This window comes from Oryctolagus cuniculus, chromosome 10 (genome assembly GCF_051225735.1).
Source record: "Oryctolagus cuniculus isolate XC-2025 breed Fujian yellow rabbit chromosome 10, ASM5122573v1, whole genome shotgun sequence".
NCBI lineage: Eukaryota > Metazoa > Chordata > Mammalia > Lagomorpha > Leporidae > Oryctolagus > Oryctolagus cuniculus.
Genome location: NC_142876.1, coordinates 110,231,099 through 110,253,440, shown reverse-complemented (window position 1 = coordinate 110,253,440; position 22,342 = coordinate 110,231,099). Strand labels below are relative to the sequence as shown.

The window sequence follows — 22,342 nt, the reverse complement described above, 5'->3', positions numbered from 1 at the left end:
CGGCTTGTACAGTACACGCCTCCAATACAAAGAACAGCGAACACAAAAGCCCAGCAACTCTCGTCTGTGGCTCGCCCGGGCAGGCTCACGCTGCTGCTGTCTCTGGTGGCTGGTGCTTCTGGGGACTCCGCTGGGGGCCCCTGGGGCAAACGGAGGCAGCTCTGGCTGTGTGCAGTTGGGGGGGCTCCCGGAGCATCATCCTGGGGGGCCCTGGCTGCTTCAGTGCCTGACGGCCGCTCTGCAAAGCTGTTCTTCCAAGCAGGCCCCCAGGCTTCCTGTGGTCCGGCCAGCACCTGACCAGGCAACCGTCCACTGCCTGCTTGGCTGGAGACGCTGAGACTGGGGAAGACCCGCGGGGAGCAGGTAGGGAGGGGTCGGGGTGAGGGACAAACACTGGCCTCTGGTCACGGCTGGCGGAATCTGGGCTCAGCCCGAGTGGGGACACTCAACACGCAGCCACGTGGTGCTTGGGGTGGGGGCTGCTCCGCTCTGAAAGGCAGGAGGGAAAAAAGACGGACAGGGCCGCCCGGCGCCGTTGCCTGGGCGACGGGACACATTGATAAAATCTGAAATGGAAGCGCGATGACAGCCACTCATTGGCTGCCGGCGGAGACGCCTGTCGTGAGCGCTGATGAGGGCGGGCGGGAGGGGCGTGGCCGGGCCGAGGGGCTGTGGCTGGCCAGGGACAGTGTTGGGCTGGGAGTGGGGGCTTGAGGAGGGGGGTGGGGGACTCTGGGTGAAAGGGTGACTCCAGTGGTCACAAATCAGGAGCAAATCCGCTGGGCCCAGCCTCTGTCTGCCACTCCCCTTTCCTCCCGGCCTGGCCTCCACTTCCACTGTGACCACCCTACAGCCCACTCCCCACACAGCAGCCCCAGGGACCTGAACACAGCACTGACACTCCATACCCGACACATCAAGGCCAGGCCTGTGGCCAGGCCTCTCCAAGTCACCCTGGCCACTTGGCTTCCTCTGGTCCCCCAAGCCTCCCAGGAGCCAGAGGTCCCCCAGAAGGCCCCAATGCCTCCTCAGAGCCTCCTCTGGCTGCCAGCCCCAACCCCTCTCTCAGTGCACCACTCAGGTTTGTCCCCAGGACCCTGGAGCCTGCAGATAGATCCTGTTTAGTTGTCAGTCTCCTGGCTGACTCCCTATACCCCAACCACAAGCAGCGCCAGGGCTCTCCTGTGCCTGCCCAGTGCACACCAGGCACCCAGCTGTCCCTTGTTGAAGGAAGGAAGCATGGGCCCGGGACAGTGAATGGGGGACCTTTGAGCCCGAGGCTTCTGCTTCCCTGGGCCCCTTGCCTGCTCCGACCTCGCCATCCCCCATTGCCTGCAGATGTAGAAACAGAGGCTCAGAACAGACCCCACCCCCAGAGGTGCACGCAGAGCCCAGGAGCCACCAGCCTGCAGGGGCGACGTCCCAGGGACGTCAGCCTGGAGCAGGTGCCGCACGCCCCGAGTACAACTGCCCGGCTTGCAGGGGCTGGGCGGGGACCCAGGGGCCTGATCCTGCAACGTCACCTCCCCCAGGAGGGATTTACTCAGTTTGTTATTAGCAAGCTCCTAGAGCACCAGTCCTCAGCCGGAGGAGGCTTTGTCAACCCCCGCTGCCCCCCCCCCCAACAGGGGACATCTGACAATGTCTGGAGAAAGTTTCAGTTGTCACAGCTGAGGAGCGGGTGCTACGGGCATTGAGGGACACTCAGATGCTGCTAAGCATCCTACAAGGCACAGGTCAGCCCCAAGGCCAAGGACGCCGTGGCCCAGCATGAGGCTCCCGGAGTAACTGCTTTCCCTGGGAAGCAGCCGGCCCAGGATACACACAGGACACCCCAGTAGATAACGGGGCTGATGGCCACAGGGCGGGCCGAGAAGGAGGTGACAGCGGCCATCTGCCATCGGTGAGGAGCCTGCTTGCCAAGGTGGCGCAGGCTGGGCCAGCTGCCCTGACATGCCGCCCCGCCTCCCCGCTCTGGGACAAGGACATTAGCTTCCCTCTCACGCCCGTGGCAGAGGAAGCCGGCTGTGCCTTTGAGAGGCGGCCGTCACTGGCTGGAAGCTTTGTTTCTGAGTTCCCAGGCTGCGGCTAGGGCCTCTAGGCTCTCGGTGGGGGCCGGCCGGGCCTGGCCACTGGGCACTTCCTCCGCTGGAGTTAGAGGTTCACACACAGCAGGGACGCCGGGGCCGCCCCTGCACAGAACAGTGGCGGTGGCGGTGGTGGTGGTGTTGGGAGAGGCCTGGGCGGGAGCCCTGAGTCCGGCACCAGCACTTCTGATCTCCAGACCTCAGAAATGGAAACAAAGGGGCCTGCTTCTGCCTGTGTCCAGGGGGGCGGCTGTGAGGGGCAGGAGACAGGAGCTGACAGGGTGGGGCTCATCCCACTGAGCACCTGCCTCAAACATGCCACGCCCACCCCCACCTCAGGCCCTTTGCACTAGCTGTTCGCACCAGGGACACTGGATGCTCTTCATCCTGCCCTCCTGCTAGTCTCTGGCTGAATGGCGCCTCCTCCGAGAAGCCTTCCCAGCCAGCCTCCCGCCAGCCTCCAGTCCCTTCCCCCAACTCCCTTGTCTCATAGCCATTATCCCCACCGGACACTTGAGATTACAAAGCCAGTGGCCTGGCCCCTTTGTTGCCCGTCCCCTCTCTGGACACAGAGGCTCTACAAAGGCAGCCACACGGCCGACTACGGTGTCCCGAGAGCCCGATACCCACACGTGCTCAGGAAATAGTGGCTGAACACTGGGAGGGAGAGGGTAGAGCCCCATGGAGAGACGTGCTGGGCCTCTGGCTTCAAGGTCAAGTGCTGCCACTGCACACACTGCTCTGCCTGGCCTGGTGAGAAGTGGGCTGGGCTTTGGTGACGAGCTGAGCAGTCAGGAGACTCGGTTCAGCCCTGGGACAAAGCGCCTGGCCACTCTGCCTCCAGTCCAGAGCTTTCCCGGTCCGGCCCTAGCAGGCCGCGTGACTGGCCAGCCACAGAGTGGACAGTGCAGGTGGGAACACGCCGCTGTCAGCACTGGGAGTGGAATGCAGAGAAGCCAGTGGCCCGACTGCCTTCAGGAGCTTCCAGAACCTTCCTCTCCGAGGCCCGGCCAGTTCTGCCACGTACCCACAGACCTGCAGGGACCTCACACCAGCCTAGTGGGGCGCCTGAGCACGGATGTGAGTGTGAGTGTGCAGCTAAGTGGGGGCCGACGTGGGAGCGTGGCCACAGGCACATCTGAGGCCAGGCGGGGAGCCTGGGCTGGAGACACTGCCAGGGAGCACTGGGTGTGCGAACGCCCCTGACCCTTGCATGTGCGTGTGTAACTGCAGTGACCGTAGGAGGCGTGCACGCACAGGCAGACAGCGCTGCAGAACCAGGCAGTTCCCTCACCACGGCGCCCGAACGCTTCAGTCCCTGCACGGCCTCCCCAGCCTCAGGTCCCAAGCAAGCGATTCCTGTACAGTGGCCCACAACACTGCTGTCTCGCTGGGCACTGCGAGAATTACCAGCTTTGGGAAACTAGCTGCTCTTCTTACTGTATGGGGGTGGAGTGCTGAGTGTGATGTGGGCCTGCGTGTGCATGCATGTGTGTGCACAGCCTGGCTCTCACTGTGTGTGGGTGGGGTGCTGAGTGTGCACACAGAGGACAAGGCACACGTGTGTGCCTGTGTGTGCATGCATGTGTGTGCCCAGCCTGGCTCTCACTGTGTGTGGGTAGGGTGCTGAGTGTGCACACAGAGGACAAGGCACACGTGTGTGCCTGTGTGTGCATGCATGTGTGTGCCCAGCCTGGCTCTCACTGTGTGTGGGTGGAGTACTGAGTGTGCACACAGAGGACGAGGCATACGTGTGTGCCTACGTGTGCATGTACCTGTGTGCACAGCTCAGTTCTCTGTCCTCTAGGGGCACATCCTGAAGTGCTGCCCAGCTCCCAGCAGGCTCAGAGAAGCAGGGCCCAGGAGACCACCTCGCTGGTCACTACAACATCTCGCTCCTGTACCACACCTACTGCAATCCTGGCCTCAGGGCCCAGCCCCTGCCTGGTGTCTCCAGCAACCAGCTCACCACTCCCCAGCCTCTGCAAAAGCCCCTCTGAGATGCCAAGCTCGGAAGTGGACTCGGCTCTTGCTGCCTCCAGCCCCTGTGCTTGCCCTAGCCACGCCCACCCTCACGGTCCTCACCTGTCCTGCAAGGGACTCATCTCCCATCCTCCAAACAGGTCGCCATCTGGTCCCCTCCCACTCATTCACACAGCGACTCCAGACACGGCCCTGCCAGCTGCGCACCCCGCCCTGGCTGCCTGTCACTTGTCCTGGCCGTGAGCCAGGGAGTGTGGCGCTGCTGACTCCTGACCCGGGAACCCTGCTCTGTGGCACCATCTCCAGTCCCTTTTGTAAAGACAGAGGATGCTTTTTTTTTTGGAAGACATGTGACGGGAAGGTCCAGGTACAAAACACACGGAAGGGGAGACCCTCAGCGTCCACGCGCGCCAACTGCAAACCGACAGATCTCCTGGGCTTCTCTCCTGGGCTGTGGCCTTGGTCGTCATGGGAACTGCCAGCTGCAGCCTCACGCTGCGGGGGTGGGGGTGGGGCCTCGGCTAAGCCCGGTCACTGGGGGAGTCCAGGCTGAGCCCTGATTTGGGGGAACCAGCGCAAGCAGCAGCCACTCTCGAGGGACGCAGCAGTGGTATTTCTGGTCCTTGGGGGAATTTCAGGGCCATGTGGAGGCGAGGTTAATTTCCCCCATGGCCTCTTGGGGCCCCCCTGTGTGCAGATGGAAAGTGTGGGTGGCAGCGAGACAGTACCTGTAGCACTCAGTGGAGAGGCTGCTTCCGGTCTCCAAGGAGCTCCTGGGGTGGAAAATGAGACAGGTCACCAACATGCTCCACACACAGCAATCCCCATGGGGGCCAGGACATGGCCCGGGCAGGTGAGTGGCCCTGGCCCCCCTCCCCCCAACACACACAAGAAACCATGTGCTTTCGCTCCCTCCGACGGGTCAGCCGAGAGCCAGCCTGGCTTGCAACAGTTCAGGGGTCCAGTCACAAGGGGTCCATGCAACGTCAAGTCCCACAACTCCACAGCTCCCTGCTCACATGGGCGAACTTAGGGTCAGGCAGGGGAGGCACCGTGGGCCCGAGCCTGGGCCAGGATTTCAACCCGGGAGACTCTGCCCAAGCCCACCTTGCTCCCTTCCCCGAGGCCTGCACCAGGAGCTTCCTCAGACAGACCCGGGGGCTCGGGTCTACCCGGCCTGCACGCTGGAGAAGCCAGGAGACCGGATGCTCTGCCAGGAGTCTGGGCCTCCAGCTCCAGATCTGGGGTGGGGCCCTGGAGCCAGCGGGACCTGGACCAAATCCTGCTCCACCACGGACCAGCCACGGGACCTGGACCAAATCCCGCTCCACCACAGACCAGCCACGGGACCTGGACCAAATCCTGCTCCACCATGGACCGGCCACGGGACCTGGACCAAATCCTGCTCCACCATGGACCAGCCACGGGACCTGGATCAAATCCCGCCCCACCACGGACCAGCCACGGGACCTGGACCAAATCCTGCTCCACCACAGACCAGCCACAGGACCTGGACCAAATCCTGTTCCACCATGGACCAGCCACGGGACCTGGACCAAATCCTGCCCCACCACGGACCGGCCACGGGACCTGGACCAAATCCCGCTCCACCACGGACCGGCCACGGGACCTGGACCAAATCCCGCCCCACCACGGACCAGCCACGGGACCTGGACCAAATCCCGCTCTACCACGGACCGGCCACGGGACCTGGACCAAATCCTGCTCCACCATGGACCAGCCACAGGACCTGGACCAAATCCAGCCCCACCACGGACCAGCCACAGGACCTGGACCAAATCCCGCTCTACCACGGACCGGCCACGGGACCTGGACCAAATCCTGCTTTACCATGGACCGGCCACGGTTCCTGGACCAAATCCCGCCCCACCATGTACTGGCCACGGTTCCTGGACCAAATCCCGCTCCACCACAGACCGGCCACAGGACCTGGACCAAATCCCGCCCTACCACGTACTGGCCATGGGACCTGGACCAAATCCCGCTCCACCACAAGCCGGCCATGGGACCTGGACCAAATCCCGCTCCACCAGGGACCGGCCATGGGATCTAATGCAAGTCCCTCCACCACCGTGTATCTGTTTCTCCATCTGTAACCCAAGACTCCCAACAATGTTTCTGTCATGGGGCACCTAACATAACAAAACAACTTTCAGGAAACAGGGGCCTGGTGCCGCCGTGGTGGCACAGCCTGTTCACCCACTGTCTGCAACGCCAGCACCCCATATAGACGCCAGTCCACCAGTCTCGGCTACTCCACTTCCCATCCAGCTCCCCACGAATGTGCCTGGGCAGGCAGCAGAGGATGGGCCCCCTGTCCAATGTCTTTGGAACCTGAGCCAGGCTCCTCCAACACAGCCCGTCCCCGCCCACCAGGGAGCACCTGCCATGCTAGGCGACACCCCCACCCCTGCAGAGCGAACACCTCTGCTCCAGTGCCACACTGCCTTCCAGCAGGGCACTCCCACCCCACGCCAACAGCTGCCTGGGTGCCTCCCTCCCCCGCACTCAAGGCCTTCCTTGGAGGTACAGGGCCCCTGCTCGGCACGCGCCCGCGCTCGGCCCTTGTGTGCCTGGATACCCCGCGCCCACTCTGTGTGCGAGCTTCAGCCTGTCTCCCGCCAGAAACTCCTGCCCCTCCTTCGCACGCCCCCGACACGGGCCAGGATCCCGCTGCCTCCTGTGTAGCTTCAAGCTCTGCCGCTCAGCAGACTGGAGTCCCTGCTCCGGGTGTCCCCTTCGGGGCTCTGGTCCACAGTCTGGCCCTCCTCCCGCTCCAGCCTCGGCCGAGGGGGTCACACCGGCTTCTGGCTTCCCTGGGACCGGAGCCTACCTGAGGCCGTGCCCCCGGGTTCAGCAGCTCTGCCTGGGTGCCACCGAGGCTTTGCCACGGTGCAAAAAAGGGAGACATGGTGGCGGGGGAGGGGGTCAGGATGCCCACAGCTCACTCCCTGGCCCGGCCACAGTCCTGTGCCAACTCTGGGGTGGGCGGTTGGGGTTCTAGGAGGGAGAGTGGGCAGGGCTGGCAAGCAGCCCTACCGCCCTCCATCCCTGTGCCAGGACCCATCGCTGGGCGTGGTGAGGAAGGCCAGCCCTAGAAAGCCCCGAGTTGGGACAAGAGGACCCTGCACTCAATCTGCCCAGCCCGGCCACTCAGCTGCAGAGGCGCCACCAGAGGCGAGACCAGCACGACGCAACAAAATGGTCCAGGTCCACCTGGCCACAACCGCCAGATCCACGCGACGCTGACACAGCAGAGTCCACTGCTACAGGTGCCTTCTCTCAGCACCCCTCAAGGAGCACCTGCAGGAACCTTAACAGGCAGCCAAATCGTGCCCCCGGTACAGACACCGAGGGCGAGGCTCGAGGTGCCCCGGCCTCGGAACACCATCCCATTCCCTACCTCTAGCCAGCAGCCAACTCCTATTCACCCTTCAAAACCCTGCTCAGCAGCTGGCACTGTGGCATGAGGGGTAAAAGCACTGCCTGCAACCCTGACATCGCATATGCGTCCCATTTCCTGTCCCAGCTGCTCCTCTTCTGGTCCAGCTCCCTTCTAATGGTCTGGGAAAAGCAGCAGAAGATGGACCAAATGTTTGGGCCTCTGCCACCCATGTGAGAGACCTGGAAGAAGCTTCAGACTCCTGGCTTCAGTCTGGACCAGCCCTGGCCATTGCAGACATGTAGGGAGTGAAACAGCAGATAGAAGACTTCTCTCTCTGTCTCTTCCTCTCTTCCTCCCTCCCTCCCCATCTGTACCCTGCCCACCCCCTGGGGGCCCCTCTGTGGCCTGAGCCATGGGTGGCAGTCCCTTCCTGCCACCTTGGTGACCCCCAGATAGCCCAGCTGAGACTGGCTCTGATTAGAGACCCCCTGCCCCCTGCCAGGTCCACACAGCCCCCAGCCTGCACAGCCATGACTGAGGCCCTGTCCCCAGCAGAGCACAGCAGCCAACAGGAAGGCCCAGGTCCAGCAGGAACGTCACACACATAGCAAGGGAGCTGGGGCCCGGAACAGGCAGCCCAGCCAGGCACGCCTGGGTCTGCAACCCACAGTCTGGGCCCACGCTCCTGGTGTGGTGCGGGGAGAGCCTCGGCCTTCCGACCTGGAATATGGGGACGGCAGCCCTGGCTCTTACCTCCCAGGGCTGGGGAGGAGAAAGGATACTGCCCGCACGGAAAAGAGCTGGCCAAGCCAGAAAGCACCACCAAATACATACAAAGAAGAGGCTCATACACTGTTACCGCTCCACCTGGCAGTGGGCATCAAGATGCGGGAGCCAGGAGGGTCAGGGTTCCAATCCCACCTGCACCACCTACTAGCGGTGTGACCTTGGGCAAGCTAAGGAATGTCTCTGTGCCTCAGTTCAGTTTCCTCATCTGTAGTTCTTAGGGAAGCCTAAACAGGTAAAGAGGTTAAAGGACTTATTGCAGAGGTGAGTGTCTTGCACAGTGGCTATGGCACCATTTGGGACCCCTGCATCCCTTGTCTGAGTGCCTGCGTTGGAGCCCCGACTCCACCTCCAATTCCAGCTTCCTGCTAATGTGCACCCAGGGAGGCTGCAAGTAACAGCTCAAGCACTTGGGTCCTTGCCACCCACGTGAGTGAGCCAAATGGAGATCCCAGCTCCTGGCTTCAGCCTGACCCAGACCTGGCTGTTGCAAGCATGTGGGGAGTGAAGTAGAGAACGGATCTCTGTCTCCTCCTCTTCCTGCCTTTCAAATAAGACAGATACATACACACATCACTACGTTTTGCTTCTTAAAAGAGAACAGTGCCAGGAGCAGAGTCGGCGCTCCCTAAATGCCAGCTATGAACAGTTCCATACTCAAAACAGTGAGATTTCATTGAGCACAGCTTACGCTACATGCATGACGTATATGAATGGATGCTACCAATACTATTCCAGTGACCCATCGCACTGACAGTCGGACGCATCCATTCCTCACGGGTGGATGTCTGCTTCCTAAAGTCCTCTTTATGCCTGGGGAGATTGGGTGGGGAGTGGCTGAGAGGGGCAGCAGCTTGCTCAGCGGCGCCCAGCTGTACTGAGTGTTTGCCAGCCCCGAGCCCGGAGCTCCGCCCACCCCACTGCGGCAGCCCCATTTCCTCCTTGGGGGGCCCGGGTCCAGACTCGCACAGGGCTCCAGGTTTGCGGGGTGGAGCTCCAGCCTCTCCTCCACCATTCAGCTCCAGCAGGGGGCATCCTGGAGGCCTGGACAGCAGTGGCCCAGAGGACAGCCCTCTCTCCCAACCAGCCCCAGCCCTAATTTATCAGCTGCCATGGGGAGGCCACTTCCTTTTCCTTTTCAGAACCAACCGGCTGCCCCAGGCCCACTCCCTAGCACCACTTCTAGGCAGCAGTCAGCCACGGACAGCAAGTTCAAGAAGAGGCCAAGGCGCTGTACTGGAGGAAGCCCCAGAGGGTCTCCAGCTTGGGGGGAGTGGGCAGTGAGTGGCAGGTGCAGAACAGGGATCCTGGCACGGCACAGTCTGTTTTGGGTCTGGGTGCTGGGTACAGTCACAGCCGTGTTTGGTTTATGACAGTTCACGTCGCATGCCGATGAGGAGAGCCTTTTGCTGAATTTTATGAGATTCCACCAAGAATCCACATGACAGCTGACAAAAGTCCCCAGCAGCAGGGTTTGCCTGCAGCCTCCAGCCCCAGCCCCAGTCTGCGGCAGCAGAGAAAGCAGGGGCTCAGATGCGGCTGGCGGCCAGGGGAGAACTCCCTGCCCTGCCCTGACTTCAGCTCCCCAGCGCTGAACTGAGAGTGGCTGGTGTCCCCACCCCTCACTACACAGGAGGCCCGCATGGTGCTTCTGAGAAACACCGAAGCCTGGGCCTGAAACGCACACCAGTTAGGCTGGAAGCTCGGGGCCTCTTCCTGAACCCTGGCTTCTGCTGGTTTCTTGAACTCTCTAGTTGGATACAGCCATGGCTGCACAGAATGCTCCAGATGCAGGGGACAGGGAGGTCTCATGCATGCCATGCACAGCCTCCAGTGGCAGCCTCTCCCACTACCACAGCACACTGTCCACACTAGGAAACGGATGGCAGCCAAGGCACAGTCCCAAAGCCAGCATGTGTGCGTGTGCGTGTGCGTGTGTGAACATGTGTGTGGTCAAGTGCATACTGCCTATGCATTTTGTCCATAGGTGGCTGTGTGTAGCCACAACCACAGTCCAAGTACAAAACCACTCCCTCGTGCTGCCCCCAACAATCCCCACCCAAGCACCCATCAACCTGTTCCCCATCTCCATAGTTTCGCCACTTCCAGAATGTGATACAAACAGAATCATCTAGTGTATAACATTTAAAAAAAAAAGATTTATTTATTTGAAAGCAGCATTACAGAGAGAGAGAGGTCTTCCATCCCCTGGTTCACTTCCCAAATGGCTGCAATGGCCAGAGCTGGGCCAGGCCAAAGTCAGGAGCCAGGAGCTCCATCCAGGTCTCCCACGTGGATGCAGGGGCCCAAGCACTTGGGTCATCTTCCACTGCTTTCCCAGGCCCACTAGTGGGGAACTGGATTGGAAGTGGAGCACTTGAGACTCGAACTGGGGTGCTATGTGATGCCGGCACTGTAGCCAGCAGCGTAACCAGCTGCGCCATGGCGCCGGCCCCTAGTGTGCAACTTCTGAACATGGGCTTCCCTCAGCCAGCACAGTTCTCTCAGGCTTCAAGCAAACTGTGCATATCAATTCCATTCCCTGTGACTGTCACAGGGTGCCCTGTGACATGGGCATGCGATGCCGCCACTTACTTAACTGTCCACACGTTCAAGGGCACCTCGGTAGCTCCCGGTTTGCAGGAGCCCATAAAGAGAACCAAGATGGACACTGCATTCCTTTAAGGCTCATGGATTTATCCGTTTGAAAGGCAGCACAACAGAGAAAGAGGGAGGGACAGGGAGACGGAGATCTCCACCTGCTCGTTCACTTCCTAAATGGCCTCAACGGCCAGGATTGGGCCAGGCAGAAGCCAGGAGCCAGGAGCTTCATCTGCATCACCAAGTAGGTAGAAGGGGCCCAAGCACTTGAGCCATCCTCCATTGCTTTCCCAGGTGCACCAGCAGGGAGCTGGATGGGAAGTGGAGCAGCTGGGACTCGAACCGGTGCCCATATGGGATGTCCGTGTCACCTGACCCTGCTGTGCCACAATGCTGGCCACTGCGATGGCCATCCTTGTACAGGTTTCACTGTGAACACAGGTCTTCCTTGCCCTGGAATAAACGCACAAGGTAGGCGCACCCCTCGTCTTAAAAGCAACCACAGTGCCGTCTGCAGAGTGGCCAGCACCAATGGGAGGTCGGGCTCCTGGGCGTTTCACATTGTCCCTGGTTTCACACTAGCCATTCAGACATGGCTGTGCGTGGCACTGTCTCACACAGGCGTCCATCTGCAGAGGCCCCCAACAGTGACCGGAGCGGCGCACTGGCCGTCTCGGGTCACCTGTCACTGGCGCTGTCCTTTTCCAAAGCTCCCCAGGTGACCCATTAAGCGCCCAGCACCTCCCAAACTTCCAAAGTCCATGAGTTTGAAGAACGCGTCGACTGCTGGGGGAATTCTTCCAGGGTCCGGTGTTTTCTGGAAGGGACAGCTGTAGGGCCACAGCTAGCTGGGCGCTGCCCGTCTGCGGCCAGGTGACCCGGTTTGTTCCTGAGAAGGGCTCGGGCTGTGTGACGCATGCTGGGACCCCCTGCCCTTGTACCCCCACTTCAGAGAAGGGGCAGCTGCTGGGGAATGGTGAGCAGGCTTCCTGTGCTTGGGGCGAGGCCGTGACCCGGGAGTGAGCGCAGGGCAGGAGGCTGCAGGCCGGCGCAGGCCACAAATGGGGGCTATTTGTAGAATCTGCTTCCATTTCCAAAGGGGCAGGGAAGCCTCAGACCTGCCTGTCACACTGTCCCCTCCCGCTGATTAAACAGGTAACACGCGGCCCCCGCATGAACTTTAGAAATGACCACGAAACACAGTACAGGAAATAAAGCACCCCGGGCCCCCTCCCCGGGGCGAGCAGGGTTAAGACGGGAGGAGGTTCTCCTGCCCAGCCTGTGGCCCAGGGGGTGCCTATGCCTGGCTGTTTCTTTTTATTTTCCAGTGATATAAAAATACACTCCACCCATGAGCCACTTGCTCCATTCTCCATCTCTGGCCTGTGCCTGGGGCCTGGAATCTACCCCCCACCACACACACACACACATGGGCAGGCGGCATGGAGCCCTGGCGCACACTCTGTGGCCCTGGTGGGTGTTGGGTTTGGCCCCGTCCCTCCTGTCCACCCTGGTAAACAGGCAGTGAGGGCCGTCTGTGCACAGCCACACCACTCCCTCCACAGCCATTCCTGGAACTGCCGGGGCCCTGGGTCCACACGGGTGCTGACCACCATGGCTGGGCCCGCAGGCTCTCACCAGCAGTGGGCACGGGCTCTGGCTGTTCTCGGGCCACCAGAGTTTTCCTTGCTTACAGCAGAAACACACATCGGAGGGAAGGAGTGGGGGCCACTGCACCCCGAATTCCCTGCACGCCAGCTCCCGGCCACACGGTGCCTGGATCAGCCACAGGCATCCTACAATCAGCTGAGCTGTGCTACAGAGGAGGTGTGCACAGAGCATGTGGGGTCTGTGTTCCAGAACACTCTGCCTTATTGCAGGGCTGATGGTGAGGGGTGGGTGTGCGGGCGCCCAGAGGGTGAGGAGCTGCGTCCCTGCCTGGAGCTGCTGACACTGCCCAGCATCGCACAGCTGAGGACAGGGCTTGACCCCCAGCAGGGCCCCAGTGCTCCCACCTGGCACAAGGCTCCGAGAGCCCTGCATGCTGTGTGTCCCTAGGCCACGTGACCCTGCCTGAGGCCCAGTGTCCATACCTGTAAAATGGAGCCGATCCCACCGTCTCTAGTGCTACAGAGGCCGCGGGGGCGGGGTGGGGGGTGTTGGACTGTGGGCGCCTCCTGAGCCAGGCAGACGGGAGGTGGTGCCAGGCTGACTCACACCCCCCAGGTCCCTGCCCAAAGCCTCTCTCTGAAAAGGCTACAGAGCCCTCCTGTCCCCCACCGGCAGCCTTCCCGTCCTGGCTGTGGGCCGCGGAAAGCCCTGCCCACAAGCCCGGGAGGCCCCACCGCAGGCACAGCAAGGCGATTGTCCCGGGTTGGTCCCCACGCCCTCCATCCTGCCGGGCTGCCTGCCCTGCCCAGGAGTGCAGCCGGAGTCTGGAAAAGTCCCTGCTGTGAGGGGAGGGGCTCAGGGAGAGAGGAGCGAGCGCAGGGCCTTTTCCCCATCTGTGCCACAAGGAGGTCTGGAGATGTGTTTTTTAGCATTGCAGGCGGGGTGGGCCTAGACCACCTTGAGACAACGCAGCCCCTAGGTGGGGCCGGGTCCCCTCAGAGTGTAGTACTGTGACAGCCTCCTTATCCACGGGGGACACGTCCCAAGACACCCCCCACCCCTCCAGGGGAGCCCAACACCGCCATCGCACCAGACCCTGTATATACTGACTTTTCCTAGGCAACGCATCTGTGACAAGTGCAGTTCATAAGTAAGACACAGCAAGAGACCCACAGCCATTGCTAGTAAGGAACTCGCACAAGCTTCCCCGTACATTGTTTCCTTCAGGAATTTCCCATCTAGTATTTTCCCACCCCGGTTGACCACAGGCAACTGAAATCCACAGGCAAACGAAACTGCCAAGTGAGAGGAACTGCTATGAATCACTTCAGGCCCAGAGCCCGAGATATTTTTATCCCCACTTTACAGCTGTGCAAACTGAGGCGCCCAATGGTGACTGGGGCCCTGACTCAACGCACAGGGCGATCCTGGGTGAACACTCGGACAGACCCTGTCACCAGCCCTGGGCGGAAAAGAACAGAAACCCTCACACAAGTAAAACCACGAGATAACGAAGGACAGGGCGGTGGAGCCAGGGGCCAGCCATGCCAAGCTGGGGTAGAATGGCCTCCAAAGGAGATGACCTTGGAGCCAAGGCCAAGGTCTGAGCCACGAGTGGAAGACAGCACGATGTCAGGGTAAGCAGGCAGCGAGGGCCAGGCTGCAGCATCTTCGGGCTGGGTCCTAAATGGCTGTGCAGAGAGCAGGGTGGGGGCCAGGAGCCAGGCCAGGGTCTGCTGCAAGAACAGAGGCCTGGGGTGGCCAGGGAGGGGCACCTGGCCACCTGCACCTGCCAAGGTCACCTGTGACACCAGCACCACCCAGGCTTTGCCTGTGACTCCCAGATACTCCCTATTCTGGAAGCAGAGGCAGGAGCCAGGATAGTCAGGGGTCCGGGGCAAGCCCAGGCTCTCCTGGGCCCCTGGGGTCTGGGGGGGCTTCACCGTACAGTTTAGAGCCCGGCCATGCCTGCGCCACAGTACCCCACGGTCCCCTGTCTGGGAAAGCCATGACATGGTCACTCCAGGCCCAATTCTCAGGTGGGCAGGGAGCAGACAGACGCCCAAGTGCAGAGCAAGCCAGGAGGGGAGGGAGAGCCTGCAAGCCCTCCAGATCTCCACTTCCTGTGTGCTAGCACCACCAGCTGCACCCCACTCCAGACGCCTGTATTTCCAGCAAACTCCGGGGGCCCCGCGGCCTCTCCGGGGATCCGTCCCGGGTTTTCAGCCCAACCTCCGCACCTCCAGGTGCTGAGACGAGATCTCAGCCCTCCAGCCTACACAGAGAGCCCAGGCTTCTTATTCCTATTTCCCAGATGAGGAAACTGAGGATCTCAGAAGCCATGTCCTCCCTGAGGCCTCTGAGTGGTGAAGCTCCTGGGCCTGCAGGGCCTGTACAGGACCTTGCCCTCTGGCTGCCCAGCGTGGGCACAAGGACTGAAGACTGCCCCGCCCCTCAGCCTTTCCTGGGGTGAGGGTGAGGGCATCGTTCTACCACAAGGCAAGCTTGGGGGACCCTCACTCCCCCAAGCAGCAGGGAGGGCTCGGAGAAGGTCTGGCCACCACCTGTGGCACGAAGGAGGACACTCTCCTTCCACATCCACAGAGGGCCCTGGGGACAGCCTTCCAACCCACAAACCCCACTTCAGAGCCAGGCCGGCCTCCCTTGGCCAGACTAGTCGCACACAGACACCCTGAGCAGGGCTGGCGTGGTGGCACAGCGGGAAAAGCTGCTGCCTGTGATGCCCGCATCCTGTGCGGGTGCAAGTTCATGACCGCGCCATTCTACTTCCATCCAACTCCCGGCTACCGGCCTGGGAAAAGCAGTTAGGACGGCCTAAGCGCCTGGGCCTCTGCACCCACGTGGGAGACCCTGAAGAAGCTCCTGGCTCCTGGCTTCAGCCTGGCCCAGCCCCAGCCACTGCAGCCATCTGGGGAGTGAACCAGCAGATGGAAGATCCCTCCCTCCCTCCCTCCCTCCCTCTCTCTCTCCCTCCCTCTCTCTCTCTAACTCTGACGTTCAAATAAGTAAACAAATACCTACCATTCCCACACATACACACACATACACACATGCACACCCAAACAATTGCGCACATCCATGCAGACCCCTCCCCAGTAGGTGTCTGGGGGTGCTCCACTGTGCTCATGCCTGGTCTCAGGTGGCCGGGCCCACAGAAGATGTGTCTTGGCACAGGGTCACGTGATGAGTGAGGCTCAGGCTGGCTGCGACCCCATCACCCCCTCCCCCACCCCAGGCCCAGGACTCAAGGATCACGGGAAAGGACACCTACCCCCGGCTCCCTGCAGGGGAGGTCAGGAACCCAGACACCAGGCAAGGCGCAGCTCAGCTGTAACGCAGGCTCTTTCGCTAGAGGAAGCATCGCCAGGTTGCCTGCGGGCCCCATGCCGGCCCCGGCACTCTCACATCAGCCTCAGGGGGAAGCGAAAGAACAGCACAGCAGGAGCACAGCGCACAGGGCCACTGAGTGCCCCGGGACTGTGACCTCCCTCCTCCCGGGTGTCCCCGACAGGCAGGCCCCACCGTCGTTCCCACCTCGAAAAAGAGCGAGCCAGGGCTCAGAGAGGTGAGGGCGCTTATCTGCAGCCACACAGCAAGTAGGGGCCTCGAGGGCAGGCGGCTTGGGGAGGCTTGGCTGTGCTACACTGCAGGAGGCAGCCATAGCCAAGAGGGCGCGAGGTGGGGGTAGGGGGTGGGGGGCCCATGGAGCCAGAGCAGGCAGCTCTGGACGCAGCCCTGGGGGCCACAAGAGGAGCCAGGTCCCCTGAGACCCCCAGTCTCCTCCTAAGGACCCTGCTCTGCCTCCAGGCCCCTTCTGTGGGTCTCTCGCTACAGCCTCCTCTGTGAGAACCGGGACAGCCCAGGGGACAAGCGCGATGGTGACAGGAAACCCTGCTGCAGAACCCCAGCCCACCAGCGGCCCTCCCCTCCCTGAGAAGCTTGGTCAAGACCCCACCCCTCACCCCACCCCCAGTGTGCTCTGCCAGCCGCCTCCATTCAGCCCCAGCCAGGTCTCCCGAGGCGAGGCGGAAGCGGCCCATTTACCCGGCACTGTGTTCACGTGGGGCCAGGCAGCCGGCAGCCCGGGTGTGCCTGCCTCCACTCAGCTCCTCCCCAGGGAGGTTCAGCGCAGGCAGAAAGGGGTTTCCCTCCCCGAGGTGCTGGGGAGAAGGTCTCAGGTTGATCTGGAATGAGCAGTGAGTTTTCCTCGGAACATACAACACCTTGGGCAGGTGTGTGTGTGTGTGTGTGTGTGTGTGTGTGTGTGTTTACAGGTACCACGGCGAAGGGAGGGAAGATGGGAAAGCAAGAAAAAGAGTTCTTGTTTATGCATCCCTGGCAGGGTGAAGACTGTACCCTGAACATCCGGGGTTCTGGGACTTACCCAGCACACACGGGCAGCCCAGCGCCGGCCCCCGGAACCTCAGATGTACAGGCACCAAGATGCCAGGTGCTGTGCTGGTGCCAGGGCCAGCCAGGGGGGCCTGGGCTTGCATCCCTGGTGCCTGAGTCACGCGCCTCTGCCCTCTGTCTACTGCCCTAAGGTGCCAGCTCCATCCAGCCTTGCCTCAAACTGGCCACGCTCCCCCATAACCGCAAGCATAGCCAGTGGCCTGTCTCTAGGCTCAGTTTACCCCTGCCCCCTACACAGACACACTTCTGAGCTCCTCTGCTAAATGCGCAGTCCACGTGTGGCCATGCCACAGAGCCTGGCTGCTCACGACCCCCAAGGCTGACTCGCGGGACAGACGCTGCTGTGGGGCTGGCGCCACCACACAGGAAGCTCCGAAGGGGAACACAACCCAGAGGCGGGAGTCATGGAGCCCCTGGGTCCTGATAGGGACCACTGGGATCCCTGTCCACTCGTGTTTCCGTCCTGCGAGACCCCGAGACCCCTGAGGGATAGGAGAGCACTTAAAAAAAGAGTTCACAGGAAGTGAAATTGAAAGATGAGTTTATCTGGAGGCAAAAGAACTTTGAAATCCATGCATCCCAGGGTCCAGAAAAGTCCACAAGAAAAGTGTGTGATGAGCAAACCGAGCAGGGATTTCAAAACACTTTCATACCAAAAGGAATCTTTCCCCAAAGATGGCGCCGTGCCCTCTGCACTCCCTCAGCCCCCGCCTGGCTCCCTTTCCTTCCCGCGTGCACGTATGGGGGTTTCTGAGGTCCCAGCCCCTCCTCCAGCCCCCACAGCCAGGAGAACCCAGGGAAGTGCGGGTCACAGATGCGCCAGGTGCTCTACTACCTCACATGGTCCACGCAGCCACCTGCACCGCTGGAATGCTCAGTACCCCCTGACAGACAAGGAAGAGGATCAGAGAGGCTGAACAACCTGCTCCAGGCCACACAGCCGCCGGGCAGCAGATAAGGGGGTAGCTGGGCTCTCCCGCAGGGGAGCCCCAGGAAGAAGTGATCATCCCCATCTGCTGCACCCAGCCTGTCCCAGGGCAGTGTGGTTCACCTGCAGCCCTGGAGATGGTCGGAGACTGTGGCTCGACCCAGGATTGGGGGTGCCTAGAGAGACTGGGGGACATTTCTCTCCTAGGTGACAATGGAGAGAAAGAGAAGGCAAACACACCACGTTATCGTGGGGCCTCTGAGCCATGCAGACACTGCCCAGGGCAGATGGGCCGCGGCCACGACAAACACACGACTTCCCTCGTTCACGTTGCCAAACAGATGTGGGGACAGGAGTGAAGCCGAGAAGACATCAGGCAGCTGCTGAGCACCAGGCCGCTCTGCCGAGCGCCTTCACCCCTCCAAGGCCAGGAGTTGGGGGCAGGGGGCACCCAGCTCCAGGCCCCAGTTCCCTGAGCTTGGTGCCCCAAGCTCATCCCCAGGAAATGGAACACACAGAAGAGGGAAAGCACGCGTAGGCAGCAAGGGCCCGGGGGCTGCACCCCGGGATCCAGGCTGCATGGGCCCTTCCCTGTCCTGCCTCTACTTCAGGTGGTAACGAGCTGATCTGTTGACAGCCCAGCTACGGAACAGCCCATCTGCAGAACGCCGCCAGCATCCCAAGTCCTTGCTTCCTGGAACCTTTTGTTTTAGTCAACGGGTTTCCATCTTTGTCTCCAAAATGGCATTTGCAGGAATGTTCCATTTGCCACCGTCCCAGCTGTCTGATGCTGCAGTGGGAAGGGGTGGGGCGGGGGCAGGAGGACATGCGAGATCTGAGAATGGCTGGCTCCTTGCACGTGGAGCCAGAGGGCAAGTTCACGTGCACACAGCACTTCCGTCACCAAGCAGACCCGTCGTCCTGTGTCCCCTGTTCATGACCAAACGTGGTCCTGACCCTTCTCTAGTGTGTGATGAGGTCCGTGACTGACATGATTTATGCGTGTGCACGCACACACACACACACACACACCGCAGAGTCAAAGAGGAAAACCACCCAGAGTGAAACAATGGGAGATCCGGCACGCTCGCAGTGGGCGTGAGAAAGTCGGGTCGCCCGCTGTGAGAGTGACAGAGGCTACCGACAGTGACGGATGCTGGGCTGGCTGGGATGCTGCCCTGGGTGACGCGAGGCTCTGAATGGTGACAGCTCTTGGCAGGGCGCCGAACTTATCAAAGCCCAATCTTCCCTGGACTGCAAGAGCAGTGGCATTCCTGGAAAACTCAATGTATAGCCAAGGCCCGGAGATGCGCTCGGTGCCTTAGATGGCAACAGCAGGGAGGGCCCAGGTTCAGGAACTACACGGGATCTGCTGGCCATGAGCATCTTGGAGCCCTCAGGCCCGGGGAGCTCTCGGCAGCGAGGCCTGCCCTGCCCCCCAGGGCTGCTCCTCTCTCCATCCGCCCTCCTTTTGGGCTGCGCTCCTGCACCCCAGCGGCCGGCTCAGCCACTGCCTAAGTGCCACTGAGGGACGCAGCCACACAACAGATCTGGACGGAGAAGCAGCCACAGCAATGATGGTGAGGCAGGTGGGGGCCTTCGTCCAGCCAGCCTCCCTTCTCCTGCCCTCCTGGAGGCCCTGGGGCAAGCCGGGAGTCAGGGGTTCCCCCAGAGACAGACAGAGAGAGAGAGAGAGGTCCTCACCTCCTGCCCCCACCAAACCAGCCTTTGACCAGTTCAAACCCAGCCGCACACAGCAGAGCCTGGAAAGAACAGACGGCTTCCCACAGCAGCCTCGCTGCCGGAGATGCTTCCATGATAAACACGTGCAGAAAGGCACGGAAATCCTCCAAGGACCCAGAGAAACCGAGACTCGGGACAGGGAGGGAGGGGGCGGAATCCACACTGCGCAGCGGCTGGCTCGGCGCCGCGTGCATGAGTCATCGCCCGGTAAGGTAAAGCAATGTGAAAACCCAATAAATACGTGAGCATCAGTTCTAAGCACACGTCATCACGCACGCCTGGCTAACTCAAAAGCACGGTGAGAAACCGCTTCCCACCACAGGACGGCTGTCGCTGGGATGACTGAGCAGGGGCTAGTGCCAGGGCACAGCACTGGCTAGGCCACAGCTTGCGACACCTGCATCTCATAGCACTTGCAGCCCTGGCTGCTCCACTTCCAGTCCAGCTCCCTGCTTATGTGCCTGGGAAAGCAATGGAGGACAGCTTAAGAGCTTGGATCCCTGGGACCCACGTGGGAGACCAGGATGGAGTTCCAGGCTCCTGGCTTCAGCCTGGCCCAGCTCTGGCTGCTGCAGCCATCTGGGGAGTGAACCAGTAGATGGAAGACCTCCTCTCTCTCTCTCTCTCTCTCTCTCTCTCTCTCTGTTGCTTTGCCTTTCAAATAAATACATGCATATTTAAAAAAAATAAGAAAAGAAGTGACGGGGAGGTCGTGGAGCAACAGGAGCCCTCATGCACTGTGGGAGGCCGTGAAACAGCTCAGCTGCTGTGGGAAATGGCACGGCGGTTTCTCGGGACCCTTCCATAGAATCTGCAGCGATTCCACTGCCAGCGACCAGAGCCTCGCCCTCCCGTGTTCACAGACAGGGCCACTCTACCTTGCCCCAGGTCCCCCTCCCCTAATTGTCTCCCCAGCCCTCGCCTGGAGCTGCGGGGCTTCAGCAGGTGCCTCAGTGGCCCTGTCTATTCTGTCAGTGTTGCGTGGGCAGAGCTGACCTGGCTGTTGACCGTGACAGCCCCACCAGGCCTGGTCCAGAGAGCAGGGGCCCTGATGTCCACCGTGGGCTGCAAGTGACAGAAAGAGCTGGGCTCCGGGAACCCCCTAAGGGGCTGGCACTGCTCCTGCCTAGCAGCCGTTGGCTCCCCTCCCCCCATCCCCACTCCCTGTGTGGAACAGTGGACCCTGTCAGTCTGGTTCCAAATGATTCTGGCCCAGAGAAGGCAAGAGGCCCACCCAGGGTCACGCAGCAAGCAGGGCAGAGCTGGGGTGCAGCGTCCTCCATCTGCTGAGAGTCCAGCCTCAGAGACCAGGGGCAGGGGCTTACGGGGAGAAGTGTGGCACGTTGGAGTAGCACAGAGCAAGAGCCAGCAGCGCGGCGAGGACGCACAGGCAGGGGCTGCCCGATCCGCAGGCATTCAGGGCACGGCAGCGGGTCCAGAAGCCAGCCTGGGGGCGGCACAGGCAACAACGCCTCCAAGGCTGCTGCCGACTGTGAGCAAACGGGTCTCATCCACAGGCATCCGGGGCTGGGCTCCCCGCCACAGAGCGCCTCACACAGCTGGCGAAGGAAGGGTCTGGAGCCAGGCAGCCCCACTGGCCATGACCCTGAACGAGCCACGCTCTTGCAAAATGGGATGGAACCACCTGCCAGTGAGCTTTTGCTGCAGCTCTTAGAGGCCAAGGTAGCAGGCAGGGCCCCACGGAGCAGGGTTCCAAGCCCTGGGGACACGGGCGCCCCTGAGAGGCAGCAGCAAGGGTTGCCAAGAAGGGACAAGGACCGTCTGATCCCCACAGCAGCCCAGGAGGACGGAGTGCTGTCCCCACTGCAGAGACAGGAAATGCAGGCAGTGCACCTGCCTAGGGGCCCTGGGGATGGGCTGCTGACAACTGGGGGACCCAGGGTGCCTTGTCCTGCCCTGAGGCAGAGGGGTCAGTCCAGGTGATGGCCCAAATGCCTCACCTGCCCCTTGGGGTCCTCTGTTGGAAGACGGCGGCAGGGGTAGGATGGGGTGGTCGGCAGGCGCTGTCGCCCGTATGGCTGGCAACGACCATGCCATGCTCAGGACAGTGCCCTCCAAACGCATGTGCTGGAAATGAGCCCCCAAGTGCACACGCTGATGGAGGCGGGGCCTTTGGCAGGTGATTGGGTAGCACAGGAGCCTTGTAAGCAGAGGAGGAGAGACCAGAGCCAGCAGCCGGCCCCATGTCGCCGCAGGACGCCCTCGGCCATGCTGTGACACGGCGAGAAGACCCTCGTCGGCTCTGGGACGTCCCAGCTCCAGCAGCGTGTGCTAAGCAAATCGCCGTTGTTGATACATGATCCTGTGGTATGCACTGAGGGGTGGAGACGTCCGGCCCGTGGGCCACACGAGGCCCGCGAAAGCATCTGGCCTGGCCCAGCCACCACGGCTGCAGGCGGGACCCGAGATTCACTGACTCCGCAGTGGCCTCATTGCTAAGTTGATCCTTTGTGTGACCCGCGGATGACGCTATAAACATCCAAATGGCCCTTGGCAGAAAAAAGGCTCCCCACCCCTGAAACACGGAACAAGCAAAGCTGTTCCAACAGAACGTCCGCTTCCCTGAGCCAGCCCCAGAGCACCCAGTGCGGGCGCAGGCCTGGACCCTGGCCTTGCCGAGGGCCGGGGGCGCTAAGTCTGCAGGCCCCAGGCTTGGGACACCCCTCTGCGGCCGGGAGACCCCCACGAGGTTCCGCAGGCTCCCTGCCCCAGGCTCGTCTTCACGTGCTCAGCCCCCAGCAG

The 22,342-nt window shown here is 61.6% G+C and overlaps 1 protein-coding gene across 8 annotated transcripts in view; it reads right to left on the bottom strand.

The window, feature by feature from the left end:
* Nucleotides 1-22,342, bottom strand: part of IQSEC1 (IQ motif and Sec7 domain ArfGEF 1) — a 297,408-nt gene that overhangs the window by 135,828 nt on the left and 139,238 nt on the right. For 6 of the 8 annotated variants that reach the window (XR_016214995.1, XM_051852615.3, XM_089306547.1 and 3 more), the window contains one exon: nt 4,799-4,843. The exons of the other annotated variants lie outside the window; for them this stretch is intronic. Coding sequence is in view for 1 of the 6 variants with exons in the window: in XM_051852615.3 (XP_051708575.1) it covers nt 4,799-4,843 (45 nt within the window). In the remaining 5 variants the exon portion in view is untranslated. Of the gene's footprint in view, nt 1-4,798; nt 4,844-22,342 lie in introns of those variants that run through there. 8 annotated transcript variants of the gene reach the window in all.